The 18,338-nt window shown below is 40.3% G+C and overlaps 1 protein-coding gene across 1 annotated transcript; it reads right to left on the bottom strand.

The window, feature by feature from the left end:
• Nucleotides 1-5,283: 5,283 nt before the first annotated feature.
• Nucleotides 5,284-17,230, bottom strand: LOC109487609 (gamma-aminobutyric acid receptor subunit beta-1-like). Its single transcript, XM_019791613.1, has 5 exons — nt 17,078-17,230; nt 16,874-16,968; nt 16,602-16,669; nt 6,497-6,717; nt 5,284-5,338 (listed from the first exon to the last, which is right to left on the bottom strand). Exons 1-5 carry the CDS (start codon nt 17,155-17,157, stop codon nt 5,284-5,286), a joined length of 519 nt encoding a protein of 172 aa, XP_019647172.1. The 5' UTR covers nt 17,158-17,230.
• Nucleotides 17,231-18,338: the final 1,108 nt, after the last annotated feature.

The following is an 18,338-nucleotide window of genomic DNA, read 5'->3' as shown; positions in this document are numbered from 1 at the left end:
TGTTCCATGTCAAAGATATCTCTCACCAACTGGGAATGCGTGCATTTTTTTTCAGTGAGGTCCCCTCAAATGAAAAGGCCTGAGCAGCAATTTGCTATTTCCTCGGTCAAGGGACCACACCACGAAATTTAAACGTCAATCAGCGGCTAATGACATACTACTTTAAAAGGCTTAAAAGTACGTGACCTAAACATAAAATGTGCACACGTTGATACATGTACTATCACAGGTGCTGAGTGGGAGTATCTAATTGCTCACGTTAGTTGCACACCTACTGTTTTCGAGAACCAACCAACCAACCAACCAACCAACCAACCAACCAACCAACCAACCAACCAACCAACCAACCAACCAACCAACCAACCAACCAACCAACCAACCAACCAACTCTACAGCATTTGGGTCAGATAGCAGAGGAAGACTGAGTGATTCAGTCGAAAATTCCGGTGAGTGAAATCTATGAGTTGGAGAAAAGTTTAAAATTTTTTCATAAAGATCCAATCTTGCCTTGTTCAAATTTTAGGATTACAATACGACAATATCTATTCTAAAATCTTGTCTCTTTTTCAATGTGTTACGAAAGATGTAGATACCTAGCCTGATGCTGGGTCATAAATACATAGAACAATGATGCCGTATCTGGCCTGGCAATCCCGGGTTGATTATACTGATTAGAAACTGCCATACACACCCCGCACACTTAAGTGCTGATTACTACGAAGACAGGATTGCAGAAGATTATTACGAGCGTCTTTCGAAGGCTTTTGTCTAATCTCCTGTAGTTGCTAAAGTGAAGGAGGAAATGAGGAAAGCCGACAGAGCGTGTCTGGTGAATACAATGGTGTCACGACCCTGGTCTGATTACCCGGCGGAGAATCGTCCCCGCACCGCCTGATTACTCCTGTTTTACATCCCTCATTTCCCACTACGTGATCGCCCGACTTTTTCATTAATTAAGCGGGCCTGCAGGCCGGCTTAACCTACGGGGACAAGCCACGCCGTTCCCTGGTAGCTCCAACGTGTCTACAATCATTACGTACGCTGCCTAGTTTCTCGCCTATGGACAAGGCTGCCTAACCGATGAAATACTCGTGTGAGTAGGGTAGTTTGCAAAGTAGTCAGTGTTCTAGTTGTTTATCTACATACTGAGTTGAAACCACACTATCCCAATGTATATTGACCCTCTTGGAGCAAAAATTCCCAAAATTCTGACGGAAAATGGCTACTGGAAGGGCCCTTGACTGATTTTTGGGGTACCTCCCAGAAAATATAGGACACTCATCTTGGGGCTTGTTTCTGCAGTAGAAAAAGCCCAAGGTATGAAATACTGACTCAAATGTGCTAATGTGAAGCAGTATGTGTGAATATGACAAAGATTGCCTTATTCAGAATATTTCCATTTTTGCTGCCATGAAATCGCATTGGATGCCTTTAATGTAATATAGAGAGAGCGGTATCTGTGTGTAAAAAAAACTTTCGTATCAAAAAAGGTAGAAGACGAAACACGTTTTATGTCAAATCACCTCTTCTACGATTACGAATAAAAGGACCTGTAGGAAAAGGCCAACAAATTTCATCCTAATTTGTCCATGTTAACCGACAAAAACTTCTATCCTCGTATATATACGTAACACCACAAATGATACACATTCTAGAGAATGAGGGATCAATAAGTTAGAGTCAAAATTAGACGAGAGTAACCACATGTTATATTGTTATCCATTGCCCATTCTTATGTTTACCGAAGGAAAACATATTGTTTTTGCTCAGTTTCTTCCTCCTCTTTTGTTCCAAACACTAACCTCTGATCTGGCCAATGACATGATTTGTTGACGTCTGTCACCATGGTGACTGGCTTTGGGTTACATAATGTTGCAATTTCATGGTCTGCTCTACTCCTGTCACCACATACTCGTAGTACATGTATGTGAATGTGCTTGAGTAAAAATTAACAGGGCAGACCATGTCCGAAGGTAAACATTATGCATTTGCTTTGCAAATGTTACTTCTCTAGTTTTACTTTATTTTCATGTTCCATTTACCTGAAATTAACCCAGGGCAAAAACTTTCAATCAAACTTTCAGATATACTCATTTGTACCGTATAGGACTTACATTAGACGAAATATTACCACAGACGTATCGGTTGATGATGAAAGGAAAAAGATAATCAGAGATACGGATGGTCAATGGTAGAATAAGTCATCATAGATGACGCTAGCTGAGATGGCATAGCAGAGATGACATTGACAGTACAGAGATAACATTGAAGCTGTAGTTTAAACTTTGACTTTGGAGTAGTTTAAACTTTGACTTTGGAATGTCAAAAAGGTGATATATTACACCGCCACATGAATTTAGTATAATATGTACCATCGCTAATGTCAACCTACTACATCTAAGGTTATCCGCAAAATAATAAAAATTAATATCAAGTTTCTACATTTTCTTCCAACAGGCATACATATTATTAAGCAGAAACGAACATATACTTCAGGTGTATCTATATATCCTCTACAATATAATATCTCCTTTGCAAAGTAACGTCGATGAAGGTTAGACATCCAGGTAATACGATACGCCAAAAAGCAGTTATTCGATCAAGCAACTGGATATGATTTTGGAAACGGTCAGACGTTGCAGCTAGTATCCACTAGCTTTCGTCAGTGACTGAGAGACCAGAGGAGAAAAGGCAGGTTTATATAAGCACAAACTATTTATTGATAGTTAAAATGCACGCTAAGTTTGAAAATTCGTTTCGGTGGTTTGGCGAAAGGTTTGATATGTAGAAATGGGATATTGAAATGTCATGTATTCCTCATGTAACATATCACTGCGGGAGAAACTAAAGAATGAATCAATTTTTACTCAAACACATTCACATACATGTACTACAAGAATATGGTGACAGGAGTAGAGCAAACCATGAAATTGCAACATTATGTAACCCAACACCAGTCACCATGGTGACAGACGTCAACAAATCATGTCATTGGCCAGGTCAGAGTTTAGTGTTTGGAACAGAAGAGGAGGAAGAAACTGAGTAAAAACAATATGTTTTCCTTCGGTAAACATAAATATACGTTTCGTTGACTTGGTGAAATGTTTGACATGTAGAAATGGGATATTGTATTATGTATATGTCATGTATTTCTCATGTAACTATCATTGGGGGAGAAACTGAAGTACTTGATAGTCTTATCCAGCTGCTTGTTTTGTCACAATGTATAACCAAATTACACAGATAGAGTCTGGCACAAGATAATGGACCCTGTAAATATCTGGGTTGTACACTTAACTGTACTATTTTTATAGTTTTTGTAAATATATCATATTTTGACATTTTTTATACATGTAAATATCAACGCCATTCAGGCAACATTGTATGCCATGTTTGTCTGTTATGTTTGGTATGTTAATAAAGAATTGATTGATAAATGTAGCTGTTTAGCACTCAGCCGAAGCAGACACTACCAGCAGGCACGGCAGCCCCTATAGAAAACGCTGGCACATTACAGATCCCTTTCTTCTACCCCAAACAAGACCCCGGAGAAGCCCCACGTCAACATTGCTTAGCTGCCGCATGACTATCAGCAAGACTGGGGCATTTGCGACTGAAAGAAGATGAATACAAGCAATTTCATCGTTTCATTACCGCACATCTGCGGTGGGAAAGACGGGTGGGAAAGCAAACGGTCCTCTTAATGACTTTTGGCAGATGAAATGATGCATGGAACTTTATTTGGAATGACCCCTGCTCGCGAAGTGAACTCAAATGAGATGGGCCACATGAAAACAACTATTGAGAAACTGTATTTCGGAAACGTGAGTGTGTGGCTATGCCATCCGGAATGGAGATAAAATCCCTCTCAACGGTGTGGGCTTTAGGCATTGATAGCTTTAAGGAAATGGCGTACTTGACCTTTTACGTAAGTTGACATCTGCACTAAGATGAAGAATTCCCCTCTCCCTCGACAGGCAATCGCTACAGTTGACCATCGTGTCTGGTCATCGTTCAACTACAAAGATGTCTCTTTGGGCTCGCTCATATGGGGTCGTGTGGCGTAGCGGTAGCGTCTTCGGCCCAGGGAGAGGGCGAGGGTTCGAATCCTGCCCGATCCAACCGATGTTGTGTCCTTGGGAAAGGCACTTTACACGACTTTCTTCACTTCACTCAGGTGTAAATGAGTACCTAGCTTCGGTTAGGGACGTCTCTCAGATAGGACGTTAAATGGAGGTCCCGTGTTTGGGAGAGCCGCACCCCACGCACGTTGAAGAACCCACCGCACTTATCGAAAAGAGTAGGGGACCTTCCCGGTGTGAGTGGTTCAAACCTTACAGTCTGGTCTCGGGGTTGACATCTTTGAAGAGGTGATAGTCACCTGTTATGTCAATCCTTCCACAAATGTGGTAAATCGTCATAAAATAAAATAAAATAAAAATATGCGTCTTGCGTTTGTCACACGATGGCGTTCTTGGGACAGTCGTGTATGCGTCCTGCAAAGTTCAGCTGTCTTGTTTCGGTTAGTAGAAATTCTTCGATCAGTGTCTGTATTTTTGTAAGGTAGATTACGTACCTCCAAATTTTCGATGTCCACTGTACATCTTGTTCCTACCTACCCCTACTCCACAAGGAGGCGGGGAAGGCCAGAAGATCCACTCAAGTCTCGACCTAGTCTCGTGTTCTCGCGAGACTAGGTCACTCCGTGAACAAGATGTACATGCAGTGGACATCGTAAATTTGGAGGTACGTTATCTACCTTACAAAAAACAGTTACTGAAAAAAGAATTTCTACGAACTGTTAATACTACGTGACTGATGAACCTCTTCAACGATGTCTTGTTTCGGAATTAAAAGTCTTAGATTTTTGTTGGCGATTGGTTCTGTCACTGCCTCGCCTGCTGGATAATAGGCATCAAAATCAAATGGCGTGGCTTGTGGGAAATGTCAAATATTATCAAAGACGCATATGTGTAGGTATTTAAATATTGTACGTTTCGAAATGCATCTATAACAGCGACACCTGTGCTGCAGTGCAATGTGAACCAGTCAGAATTGCCCTGAGGAAGGTGACAGACGGTCACCGAAACGTTGGCTGAATAAAAGACTTGGTTGTGTAAAAAGAGTCTCTTTACTCATTATCAAAGACGGCAACGTCACGAAAACCACATCAGTTTGCCATAAGATTGACACACCGCAACCATGCGGCTGATTAACACCTAGCATCCCCTGACCATTAAATGTAAGGTAAAGCATGTATAATACTGAAAGAAGTTGAACACCTTACTCAACAACATCTAACCACATCTCTCCTGCTCCAGGGTTCTCCAGCTCATAACTTTGATATAAATACAAAACTCACAGATGCACTCCACATGTTCCTTGCCAAATCAAAAAGATTCTGTGCCTCTTCCAGCTGAGTCACACTAAACACTCAATTGCTGTGCAGTATAAAATTGATTTTAATTCCAGGTGTAAATTATTAGATAATGTTGTTGGTGTATATATCTTGTTCTAACTATGTATTGTTGTTTTTTTACCTCATATGTCCAGGTATGCGTTGGGTGTGCACGCTATCAGCATACTTGCTGTCTAGTGCACACTTTGTATTGTCTTGTTACAATTCTGAATAAATAAATAAATACTGAACGAAATAACAAACGAACTATACATGAACCAAATTTGCACATTATAACATACATAGAGATAGATACTGCTTTTCACAAACCTTGAGTGCATCCCTGAGGGTTCAAAACAAAAATAACGAACATAAAATGTACCGTCCAATTACTGTCTTTTCCATGATAAATATATCTTATCCTTTGGGAAATTCCATGATTCTGCAATACCAGGTAGACTTTCAAAAATATATGCCGATGTAGGTAAGACACTTTTCCTTGTAAATGTACTAAGATACCACACTCTTATATCACTGCAATTGTACCAGATATTTTTTCATCACAATTACCTACTCTTTTCTGCGTAAGAGCATAAACGTACGTACATCAAAAGTATATTATTATCGAAATGCATTTTATCTCCAATTGCCCCTTTAATGACCAGGAAAAAAGCTATTTAAAGTAGACACAAAAAGTTCCAAACGTTTACTGACAAAAAAAAAAAAAAAACTAAAACCCTGTTAACCTCCCAAAACCCATTCACCGCAGAAAAAAGTGGGACCCTTCGTCTTCACACCTTTGACTCTTGTACATTACAACTACTGCTATTATTATTATTAACAGTACTGTTCCTATTATTACTTATATCTTTTTTAGTACAGTTGTTTTCTATCATTTACTTCTTAGAATATTGTTAGTGACATGTTAGTGACATGTTACATGTATTTATTATCTCTTTATTACTTGTATTTTAGATCTCTGTATGTTGTTTTTTTTATCTGGACAGGGGGCGTGGAAATGGCACCTGCCTGTTCCCCCTGTCTTGTCTTTGTGACAAAGCTAACAATAGATAAATAAATAAACAAATAAAGTAATACCTTAGACCATAGAGAACGGAGCCGTCGTGGTGAAGCCGTAACATGCGGTTCTTGACGGTGACTCCGTGAAGGTAGGACTCCTTGTCGTTCAGGAAGTACGTGTCCGGGACCCAGATACTCTCCGCCACCCGGCCGTCCAGGGTCAGGTTGTGGGGCACGCTGGTGTAGGACAGGCGGGGGTCCCGCCACGTCTGCTGGAAGTACATCGTCATGGTGTAGTCCTGGAGGAGAGGGGGGGAGAACTCATTAGAACTAACATTTGCAAAGCCAACAAACATCTCCTAACGATGTTCAGGAGAACTTGCACTTCTTGTTCCGCCGCTCAGAACCTTTCAGCGTGTCCCTAGGTTCTCTTCCAGTTCTCATCAATACACCGTCAACATACCTGTTTCCATGTCATTTTACAACATTTCAACAACAGCTTCTTTCCCCGGGCTGCAAAATAATGGAACTCTCTTCCAAACAGCTGCTTTCCGTCCGATTACAATCCACAAAGCTTCAAAACAAAGGTCCACCGCCATCTCCTGACATAACTACATTATACTCACTTAAATACCTCTAGCTCTATGCCTAGAAGTGGCCAAAAATAATTGGCCTTGCATTGAGCGACACCGTTTAAAAAATGCATAATGTTTACCTTCGGACATGGTCTGCCCTGTTAATTTTTACTCAAACACATTCATATAACGTTACATGTACTACGAGTATATGGTGACAGGAGCAGAGCAGACCATGAAATTGCAACATTATGTAACCCAACACCAGTCACCATGGTGACAGACGTCAACAAATCATGTCACTGGCCAGGTCAGAGGTTAGTGTTTGGAACAGAAGAGGAGGAAGAAACTGAGTAAAAACAATATGTTTTCCTTCGGTAAACATAATGAATGAACTTTATTGCTCGACAATCGTACAAGGTACAATGTGTTGCAGCTACAACAATATTACAAAACTAAAGCAACTTACAATTAATACTACAAACTACTATTAGATACAATATATGAGTTACAATATGGTCATGTATTGATGGTCTGGTCACCCTTCTGGAATGAGGTATACAGAAATTGACCTATGTAGGCGGATATGGGAGCTGGAATTGACAACAATATAGTATAAGGAATGTATCGTTCTGTGTACCAGATAGGGTGAACTTTGTCTTGGTAGTAATAGTCTGTAACAGTGTATCTCTCTGGTATCCTGTCTAGCAAACAACGAGTCATAAGGCCATGCTGATTTGATTATATGGATGACATCCTCTGGGAACCCCAAAACTGATGCGAGCGTGCGAATAACAATAAAAGTTTATAAAAAAAGTTGACTTCGTCATGAAATCTGCATGGTCATGAAGGGTGAACAAATGACTAAACACACAGAGTAATATTTTATTGGCATGGTGAATAATAGACAATCAATCAATCAATCAATCAATACCCTTTATTTATACTGGAAATGCCCTGTCGGCCTTAGCCGCTCTTCCCATAGGTCCAGTTGAGGGGGGTGGGTGGTCACGGGAACACAATAAATAAGTAAATAAAATTCAAATTAATACAAAAATAAATTACTAAATATCTATTACTAATACAAAATAATCACATCTTGTCCAAAATCACAGGCGTCAGACCGAAACATTCTACCACAACAACATTGATCAATGTAACAGACACAATCCTAGACAATATGGACAAAGGGCTTTAGACAGGTGCAGTATTTTTTGGACCTGAAAAAGGCCTTTGATACTGTGTCCCATGAAATCCTGCTTGACAAACTACGAATGAATGGCATCCAAGCCTGATCCATCGATTTTGTCGCTCGGTTGTGTATATATATATATATATATATATGTTACTTTTGGTTATTTTGTTTACTGTTGTTGGTGTTTATGTCTATCTGTACAGGGCACGCCTGTAAAGCAGTATATTGTACTGAGTGCGCCTACCCTGTATAAAGAAAACAGAAATAAATATAAATAAATAAGTCCGCAAATCAGTCCGGAAATCAAATTTCTCGACTACCGTATTCTTTGTTTGAAAGTTCTCACTGATGGAACACACTATATCGGCAGAACTATTTCGTTAGAGGACCTCCAGTCTTATCATCTCGGTGAGCCCCATGTGTCTCCATAAGCCCCACTGTATGATAATGGCGCAGCAGGAAACACAGATGGAGAATCTATCATCATATTATGCCTGGCAAAGCGAATTCCTCAAAGGAGCGTTAATGCTAGAGACTGACACATGGTGTGGAGTACATTATTGATTTCTAACTTTGCAGCCGCCTTAACGTGCTAGATATATCTTCCTTCCAAAACCATATCGTTATGTATCGACTGTCCCAGGGCATCCTCGATACTCCTTTATTGCTGACACAATGTTCCATATGTTGGTTCCAATAAGGCTGATATACATCTGTAATGAGCTAACTGTCTATCCCGGTAGATTTACGGTATGACGGTAATTTTACCGGAACCGGTAAGTCTGATAGGAGACCAGACTCGTGACTGATCAGCGATAGATGTTTGATGTAATGAACATTTTGATCTTATCTTGAAATTTCATCTGTGTTGGTATACGTAGGAGTCATTATGTAACATGTTCGAACTGCTGTTGCCAACACAAGAAATTGGACCCAAATTTTCGACTGTACAACTCCAGCATGAGCAATCCACCACTTCCTTGACGTCACACAGATAACACACGTTACTCCGTGAGCAGGGGGTCATAGGTTGCAGAAAGTCTGTGGCGCCCCCCGTCTCTGTTGAGGGATGGTTGTAATGCCCTGATGTAGATGGCCTCTTTAATCCCTCATTTCGATCTTAATGTAGCTTTGTAAATATTCTAATGACACTATTACTAAGTAATGCTCTAATTACGAAAACCAATCAAGAATGGCCCCATGTATTTACCATTCATAATTTTTTTTTCAAATATGATATCTGAAAACATTTGAATTTGGGGAAGATAAGTTGTGGTGTTAGTCTGGTTTGTTTATATTCGAGCACTGCACACAATTTCTGGTGCTTTTCAGTAGTCTTACCCCTGTGATACATAAACGATAATATCTATACTGCTTGGATGTCATGTGTGCAGCTGAGTGATACCTCCTCCTGCAAGTACTACAGATATGCTTGTTGTTATGTCTCAAGGAAGAGTCAAATATGAAGCGTCGAGTTGTTACAATCTGTATCCCTCGACGCGGTTTCAATGCAGTGAGCGATGTCTGATTTGACTCACTTAGATAGCGATGATAGTGGAATAAACTACGTTTTGTGCGCTGTGGCCGAAGGCGGAAAGAAAAATATGTGTGCCGCTGATGAAATTTGGAAGCCATGTCTGATCTTAAACCACAAAAACACACAGATTATGACAGCATTTCTTAAATTCATGATTATGATAGTATCATTTCCCTCCAGCTGTGTTTTTGCATAATGCCCTTGGCTGTCGTACCCCCGGCAGACGACATTTGCGTTAATAGATGATTTGTGAATGCATCAACAAATGGAGGACAGCCAACGCATTAATGAACAATTAACCTTTCTTCTACGAATGCACAAAAATATTAATTCAGCAGCAATATTAAATATTTTCATGTCAACAGCTTTCTATGCCGTCTCTATAATTAATCGACTGAGTCCAAATATAATTGATCAAACCATGTTTGTGACACCCAATGAACCACAATAGCGAGTGATTGACACCGTACACCTAGCATGGGGAGGGGGGCGTGCGAACCATCATTGGGTAGATATGGGTGAACGCGGAGGTGAGGTACATTGACTAAACACCAGTGAACTTCTACTGAAAGCATTGCTTGGCAGGAACGTTCAGCCTCATGCCTGTACGAAACGCAGTTGAGGGACACTGTAGGACAGAGGTTACTTGATGTGAATTATGCGACATCATTGTTGACCGCTTGTAACACAGGGATTCCCTTTCTAATGATCGCAAGCCTTGGACCGTCACAGGGAAGACCATGAAGAATGCCCACATCGGAACAGGATAATCCACCTCCTACGCAATCCACTTGCAAAAGTTCATTGAGAACATTGTAACTCGAAATGGCCCCTACACTTTTAATACTCCATGAAATTGCTCTAATCTGAACATTTAGGAAACTAGATAGGTCCTATCGACCGCCCAAGCTGACACAGTACATTCAATGTCGTAGTAATTAGCAATCGATATTGTATTTTTGTCTTGGCAGCTGGATGACATAGAATTGGTACTGTATTTTCCATCTGTTCGCACATTACTGACTACAGGACGATGGCAATTTGCAGGAATGAGCTTGTCGATAAGTGTTGATCGTGCTCGTGCAGCAGTTTACCTACTCACATGACTGATTCCAGTTGTTGCACTCGACTTCCACATCCAACTAAGTCGAATCATGTTGAGGTCACATTTACAAACCGGGGCCCGGCCGGACTGTTTCAAATAATGAATAATCAACAAGTTATCACCAAGAGTATACGCAAATTATTCCCATCATTAATTTTTAAAACTTTTTAATGCTTTGTTGTCTTTTATATCATACTTTTCGTTCCATAAGACTGCCCGGCCAGGCCCCGGTTTAGAAATGTGACCTCAGCATCAATGATATTATATAAAGACCTTGGTGGAATTGTTGGTCATAGAATGAAATATTTTCGATAAAACCATTTTAGATATCTCCAGAGACTGTGCAAGGGTAAATCCTCATGCAAAATCGCAAAAAAAACCGAAATTGTAAAATCTACATCTTGAAATTTTGACAACTGCAGCTTCTTCTATACTACAAGATGGCTTACTATAGTCCACAGCTACATGCACAAAGTTCGTGCTCCCAACATCAGCAGCACTGCGATGGCACCAGACCGTGTTTAACGTTTCTACCTCGGCACTGAAACATTCTTCATAAACGTGTTTATGTCCCCGGTAATGTGGACAAAATTTTAAAATCTGCAACTTGAAATTTTGACAACTGCAGCTTCTTCTATACTACAAGATTGCTTACTATAGTCCACAGCTACATGTACAAAGTTCGTGCTGCGATGGCACCACCAGACCGTGTTTAACGTTTCTACCTCGGCACTGAAACATTCTTCATAAACGTGTTTATGTTCCCGCTAATGTGGACAAAATTGTAAAATCTGCAACTTGAAATTTTGACAACTGCAGCTTCTTCTATACAACAAGATTGCTTACTACAGTCCACAGCTACATGCACAAAGTTCGTGCTGCGATGGCACCACCAGACCGTGTTTAATGCTTCTACCTCGGCACTGAAACATTCTTCATAAACGTGTTTATGTTCCCGCTAATGTGGACAAAATTGTAAAATCTGCAACTTGAAATTTTGACAACTGCAGCTTCTTCTATACAACAAGATTGCTTACTACAGTCCACAGCTACATGCACAAAGTTCGTGCTCCCAACATCAGCAGCACTGCGATGGCACCACCAGACCGTGTTTAACGTTTCTACCTCGGCACTGAAACATTCTTCATAAACGTGTTTATGTCCCCGCTAATGTGGGCGTTTAAAACACGTCCAGAGTCGTGACGTGACTGCTACATGATTACTCCTGTCGATGGGCAATCATGGGTGGGAACGATGTTATCAGCCCTTCTTTATGGGCGTGGGGGACCTTTAATCTCCGGGGCATCCATGGAGAAAAGACGGCGGAACCTTCACTCGACCTTTCCAAGCAGAGTTAACAGAGGTAATGCTACATTACAGCATCATTTTTTTCGCGCACCCATACGATCATAATACAATAAAGTAACACAAAGTTCCTAGGAGGTTTTTTTTATAGTATTCTCTTGAGTTTGCCCCAGTTACTACTCAACTTATCCTATAAAGTAACGATAAAATGTTCGGTATTGTTGTAATGTGTCAAAGAAATATATATTTACTGCCTTTGGAAGTGTCTATTTTTATTCATCTGGATCTCTTTTATTGCAAAATTTGCCTATGCTCGGCTACACTCATCTGACTGGGAGTAAGCATAAAATTTATGGAATCACCGGTTGAAACGACCGTAGCCGTAACACGTCAGTGCGGGAGGCAATTTCCCATAATAAATGATAAACTCCCCGTGCTAACTATAGATGTGAGATGGCTTCTTTGATAAGTCGTCAAGCGGTGAATAAGCAAGGATAAACGACCAATATGATACTGTCTGTGACAGCAGATTTGAAGATGTTGATGTATACTGAAGATGAAACCATAATAACTCTGTACATGTCAACTTGTTAAAAAAGAATATTGAATAATTCCATTACTTCTCTCGTCAACAAGTATAACTAACACTTAAGACATATTCTTGCTGAGAAAATTTAAACTAAAGTGACAGTCTCGAAATTGTAGATGCCAGGAACGCCAAGTAATTTCTCTTTGTCCTGTGATGGCCAATATCATATAATATGTACGTCTATAGACACCCAACATACTTTATTTATCATGTCAGCTCTTTTGTCTATGGTATGATAATAATTATAATAATAATAATAATAGTGATTTTTAAATTTATCTTGTTGTAGACAAGTTGGGATCGGTTTTAACTTTAAAGACATACCAAGAAATAATTGATATGTGGAGAATGTGTGTTTTTTTACATGTAGCAATTTCGTTTATACACAACAAAATTGTACTTACTTCGTATTACATGTCTATAAGAAAACAACGAACTAGTAATAGCGAATCCGACGAAAGTTATGTGAATGGTATCTTTCGATCTAGAATGAAAATCATGTTTTGTGCTAGTACTTTCTTATTCAGTGATAATTTATGACAGTTGCGTTGCGACGTTTTCAGTTCACAACAACAACAACAACAACGTCGTCTTTTCAACTGCAACCCTAGAAATGTACATTAGAGTTGCTTCACCACAGTAGGCCGTACTTCGTACATAATCCCAACCCTGTTTTGGCTTCTTCTAGATATATGAGGATTCATCTGCTAGAGATCCAGCCTACTCCATCCAATGGATTTTTCCACACTAAATTCTGAAGCTCCGCGTACTTAGACCGGCAGGAGGAGATGTGTCATCATGGGCATCAAAGCAGTCTGCCTCCAAAGATCACCCCAACACGAGATCTGCACGTCCAGAGATTGACAACAGCACGACGATCAGGCTGACATTCTCACTACTCAAGTATAATTCTAGAACCACGCTAGCTCTTCAAAGCCCTTCCGGTGTAAATGCGATTGTGAGAAAGACGGTGATCTGTTTTGCCTGCCTGTGTACGTGGTGGTAGAGCTGGCAACCCCTGATAGCGCAACTGCTAATGGCAGGGAATCTACCCGATGGGTTTGACAAGTGGCCACATCAGATAGTAGCGACTAGCAATAATGTCACACGTGCGGATACGCTTCTATGACATGTCAGACATCTCAATATGCTCAACAACATTGCCACATTGTAAAGAATGTCAGATTAACAGTTAAACATATCAGATTGCTGTTAACTGGAACTCATTGAGCATAGCAAGAAGTTTCTTTTCCATGGTAATGCGATACACCAGATACAACAGAGAAAGATAACCACATGTAATCATAGCTCTAATGTCTCAAAATTTAGCGTATATATCACACAAAGTCTTATTTGTTACTGGTATTAGGTGGAAGCTATGAGAAGCACGTTAGATACCGACTTTTAACTAAGTCTGCTTACATTGCAAAAAGTAAACCTCTTTTCCTAGAGGAGATCTGTAAGTGGGTGACAGAGTGCCAGCTGCAAAATTCCCGTTAGAGACAGACTGAAGAATTGACTGTATTGTTATACAGTATTTTGACTAAAAGATATCCTATCTGGAATTCAATTAATCCCATGTATATTGAAAGGAATGTAATCTTTCTCCTGTAAGTGTTCGTAGGCCCTATACGGATCCAGAGTGTAATTGAGAACAAACCTGGTAATCTTATTTGAGAGACTTCATGTAAATATATTATTTCAGATAATGTATTATTCTGTTCACTACAGAAGAAACTTACTATGTTTCGAATTCCACACAATGGATTGTTTGGAACAGCATAAACAACGCGAATAACATAATTAACGGATCAAAATGCTAGGAAAATTAGGAAGAATATCACAATATTTATTATTACCATTTGATTTGTTACGGTAACCATTATTACAGTTGTCAATTTAGTCGGGGGAAGATCACGGACAAGCCATTATGGCTTCTTATCTTTCCCCTGCATATCCTATTTTACTGTAATATGTTCATTTTATCGTTCTTCTCTCTGATTATATGCGAATAAACAAACAAACAAACAAACAAACAACTTCATAATGCAAACCATTTCCTGATATACCAAAGTGTGACAAATCTATATCATAACCTTGATGCTGTGACATATTTATCAATTTGATTTTTCAAAAAGGAACTGTAGTATTCGTTTGGCAAAGTTGAACTCAAGGCTGGTTTGTCGCCGTAAACATATATGTTACAGTCTGTTCCACTGGGAATATAGAATGCTTTTTCGGCGTCATTCAGTCGTGTTCACTGGTGATTGCATTATGACAAAAGCCCACCGAATCCACAAATTTGGTATCATTGCTATACCGAGTAATATCTGTGGTATTGTTCTGATAATTCCCTCAAAGCACAATGCTGCTAATATGATAACTCTCCTGCATTATGTGCAATGTATCTTCAGTAACGTAATTTTCATGAGAGAAAAAAATGTATACACCACTTAGGCATGTCTGTTTGAATCAGTCGTAATAATGCTAATGCGAAAAAGATTGATTACCAGTATGTTCCAATTTACCTTCAGGGCAAAACATCTCTTTGTTAAGCGTACCGTCTACGATGGTTTTTAAATCTAAAACTTCCCAAAGGGGCCTTCTCTGCCTTTTCCATTTCTTTATTTCATGTAAAAAAAAACCATATAACACATGTACCAAACATCATTAAAATAATACAAAAAACTCTACAGACATACAAATAAAACAGGAAGAAACCTAAAAGCATAATAAATGGTAGGTCTTCCGAAAGAATGAATTCCTGTAAAAGGCATCGGAATGTATTAGGCGACAGATTGTTGCGTTGTTGGAGGAAAATAACCTTTTTAGAAAAAAATAACAAATTCTCCTCCTGGTTTCAAAAGTGTCAATATAGTTACAGACAAACATTTCACTCGCACTGCACTTTTAACCTTCATTCTCTAAATGTGGGAATAGCAGAATCTGATCACCCTAAACATGAACAACGTCATTGGTTTTTGTCTGGTTGAAAATCGTAAGTTTAATCTGCATGTTCTTACTACACTGTAGAATATATTCACAGCCTATGAATGCGAAATTGTTGTGATGAGACTTGGAACTAGGCTTTCTGTGGTGGCTGGGCAGCGTTCGGACTACCAAAAAACTAAGTGAACTTTGTGTGGCTTGCTTTAGCGTTGTTTACATGTGGGAAAATTATATAGACTATGCTGAAATAGTTGAAGATGTCAATTCAAAGATTTTTTTTCGATTCAGAATATCTGACCTACCTCAAAATGTATAGCATCACGTCTAAGCAGACGCTAGGTTATATACCGGTAAATACCAACATTGCCGACATACACACCTATTGTATCGATTTGTAAATCACAACAATGAAGTAAGTAACAGTGAGGGATGCCTGTCTTTATAATGTGGGTCATCTTGTCTCTGCATCCACTCATTGAATCTAGTCCATGTCAAACATATACCTTATTGGTCAGTATTTGCAAACTCTGTACATACAGACCACAAGGAGTATTTGAGAGAGCACCAAGCAAAAAAAGGGCCTCATCAAGAGGAAGAAAAGCAATAACGCAGATCAGCTGAAATGACATGCCTGTATCATGCTGTGCCATTATTACCGACCATAATTTGTTGGCCCCGAAGCCTATAAATCTGGTGGATAATACAGTGGCCTGTCACCGGCCCTGCGGTAATTTTATTAACTGCAATGATGTAGAGGAACGAATCCTGTTAGGGGCATTAACAGATCCTTTGCTCTTACCGAAGCTAAGTAAGCAGCCGACAACATACCGTTTAGTCATAGATGAGCGGGTATATCGTACCCCTCATGACCACTGAACACGACATACAAAAAAAAACTACTGACGAAACTAGAGCAGGAAACACTTACCATGTTAACTTCCGATATGCTGTCAATACTGGCGATTTCAATAGACATCCCGATGGAGAGGGGGTCCCCTGTATGGGTAAACAAGTTGGTGTCACTATTGTGGTGTCATGTGCTTGTATACATCTCTCATGAGAATGACACCACTTCTGTCAATACGTTATTGCTTCGTACCGGCATGTAATACAGACTTGTGCCAATGTGGATTAAAATAAAAACAGTTCTGTAAATGTACCAAATCGTGAAGAGAGAAAAAACAGTTACCGTATTCTTACCTGCAAAATCTGGTCTGAGTCTGATGTCGTACCCATGTAGGATCCCCCTCACCGTTTCCGTTACATTGGCCAATCGCTGATACTCCTCGTTTAACCTAGGGAAAGAAAGGGAGAGAGAGACAGGTAGGATGAGTTACCGAAGCCGATTTTCGTGTCTAGAAGATAACGGGTCGTGACAGCAACGTTAAGCGGAGACAGTCGTACCTTACGACCGGGAGAATGGTCATCATGACTGCGGCCAACAGGGCTAAGTTGTGAGATATCCTAAGCCAGGGTCTAATCATTCTGGACCTGACAGACTCTCCCGAAAAATCAGCGCCGTACTCTGCGGCACAACATGGTCCAAGTTATCATCTCCAAGCGCACGCGCGGTGTGGTGTGTGTGACGTGAATACCAAATCAGCCAGTAGCGCGGCGTCCTGTCCCGAACGCCAGGGCGCGAAGTCTGCCTGTCCGGTCCAGTCCACACACCGCTCCCTCAGCCTACTACTAACCCCCGCCAGAAGGACAGGCATCAATAGCTGATTAAGCTCTTAAGCGCTGAATGGTGGGTGACTACGTTAGTATTCATTTTCACGCCCTCGTTTCCTCAAATCTGCGATTGCATTTTACTACATTGTGAACTCGCTGCATTAATTGCGAAGAACAAAACAGTTACTACTAGGACATCATGTTGTTCTGTGATAGCATCATGGCCTATCTACCTCTTCCCGCTTCTGGTGTGTCTTTCTTTCTTTATCTCTTAACGGTAGCAAGGCGTTTTGTACAGTAAACATATCCTGAAGTCGTCGTTCCATTACGCTATCGTCCGCTCCGTAGTGTTTTACTTCACGCCAAATAAAGCCGTGGATTATCATCAATAACACTTCAGAAAAGCACACCAACAATTTTCAGATTCCCTGGCATTGCCGCGTACACCGTGGTACACTCTCGGTATCTATCGCTGGCCATCTTCACTCGTGAGGAGTGTACTCTGCTAGTATGCAATCTGTGCATTCCATCGGTGTCGTGTGTTGATGATAAAGCCCTATTGGCGTATGTCTCTGGGCTAAAGGGACGGCTGAATCGTTGCGGATGCGGTCCCCAGGCCAGGCGCGCACAGCTAGCGGCTAAACAGGACCACATTATCTCCGCCAAACGTCCAGCCGAGTCAGTCGGGAAAAGTGTGCCTGTGGGGATACACCGTGCATTACCCAAAACATTTTTCTAATAGCTTTTCCCTCCTCAAAATCGATATTTTTAACACTTCCAGGTCAAGGGATACAATATAAGATAGCGCAACAGCTCCCCTTGACACACATCATTTTCTGAAGACATCGTCATTACTCATTAGTAAATGACACGTTACCACAGAAGGAAACCACTGAAACATGACTGTGTATGTTTAACGCTATCCTCTGGGATACCCTTTCTGGTCATCAACGTTGAGTTTCACAGCCTTTGCTTGTTTAACGGTTAAAAAAAC

The sequence above is a fragment of the Branchiostoma belcheri genome, unplaced genomic scaffold (assembly GCF_001625305.1).
Source record: "Branchiostoma belcheri isolate BF01 breed outbred unplaced genomic scaffold, Haploidv18h27 scaffold9, whole genome shotgun sequence".
Taxonomy (NCBI): domain Eukaryota; kingdom Metazoa; phylum Chordata; class Leptocardii; order Amphioxiformes; family Branchiostomatidae; genus Branchiostoma; species Branchiostoma belcheri.
Note: the sequence above shows the minus strand (reverse complement) of the source record. Positions and strands in the feature narration are given on the sequence as shown.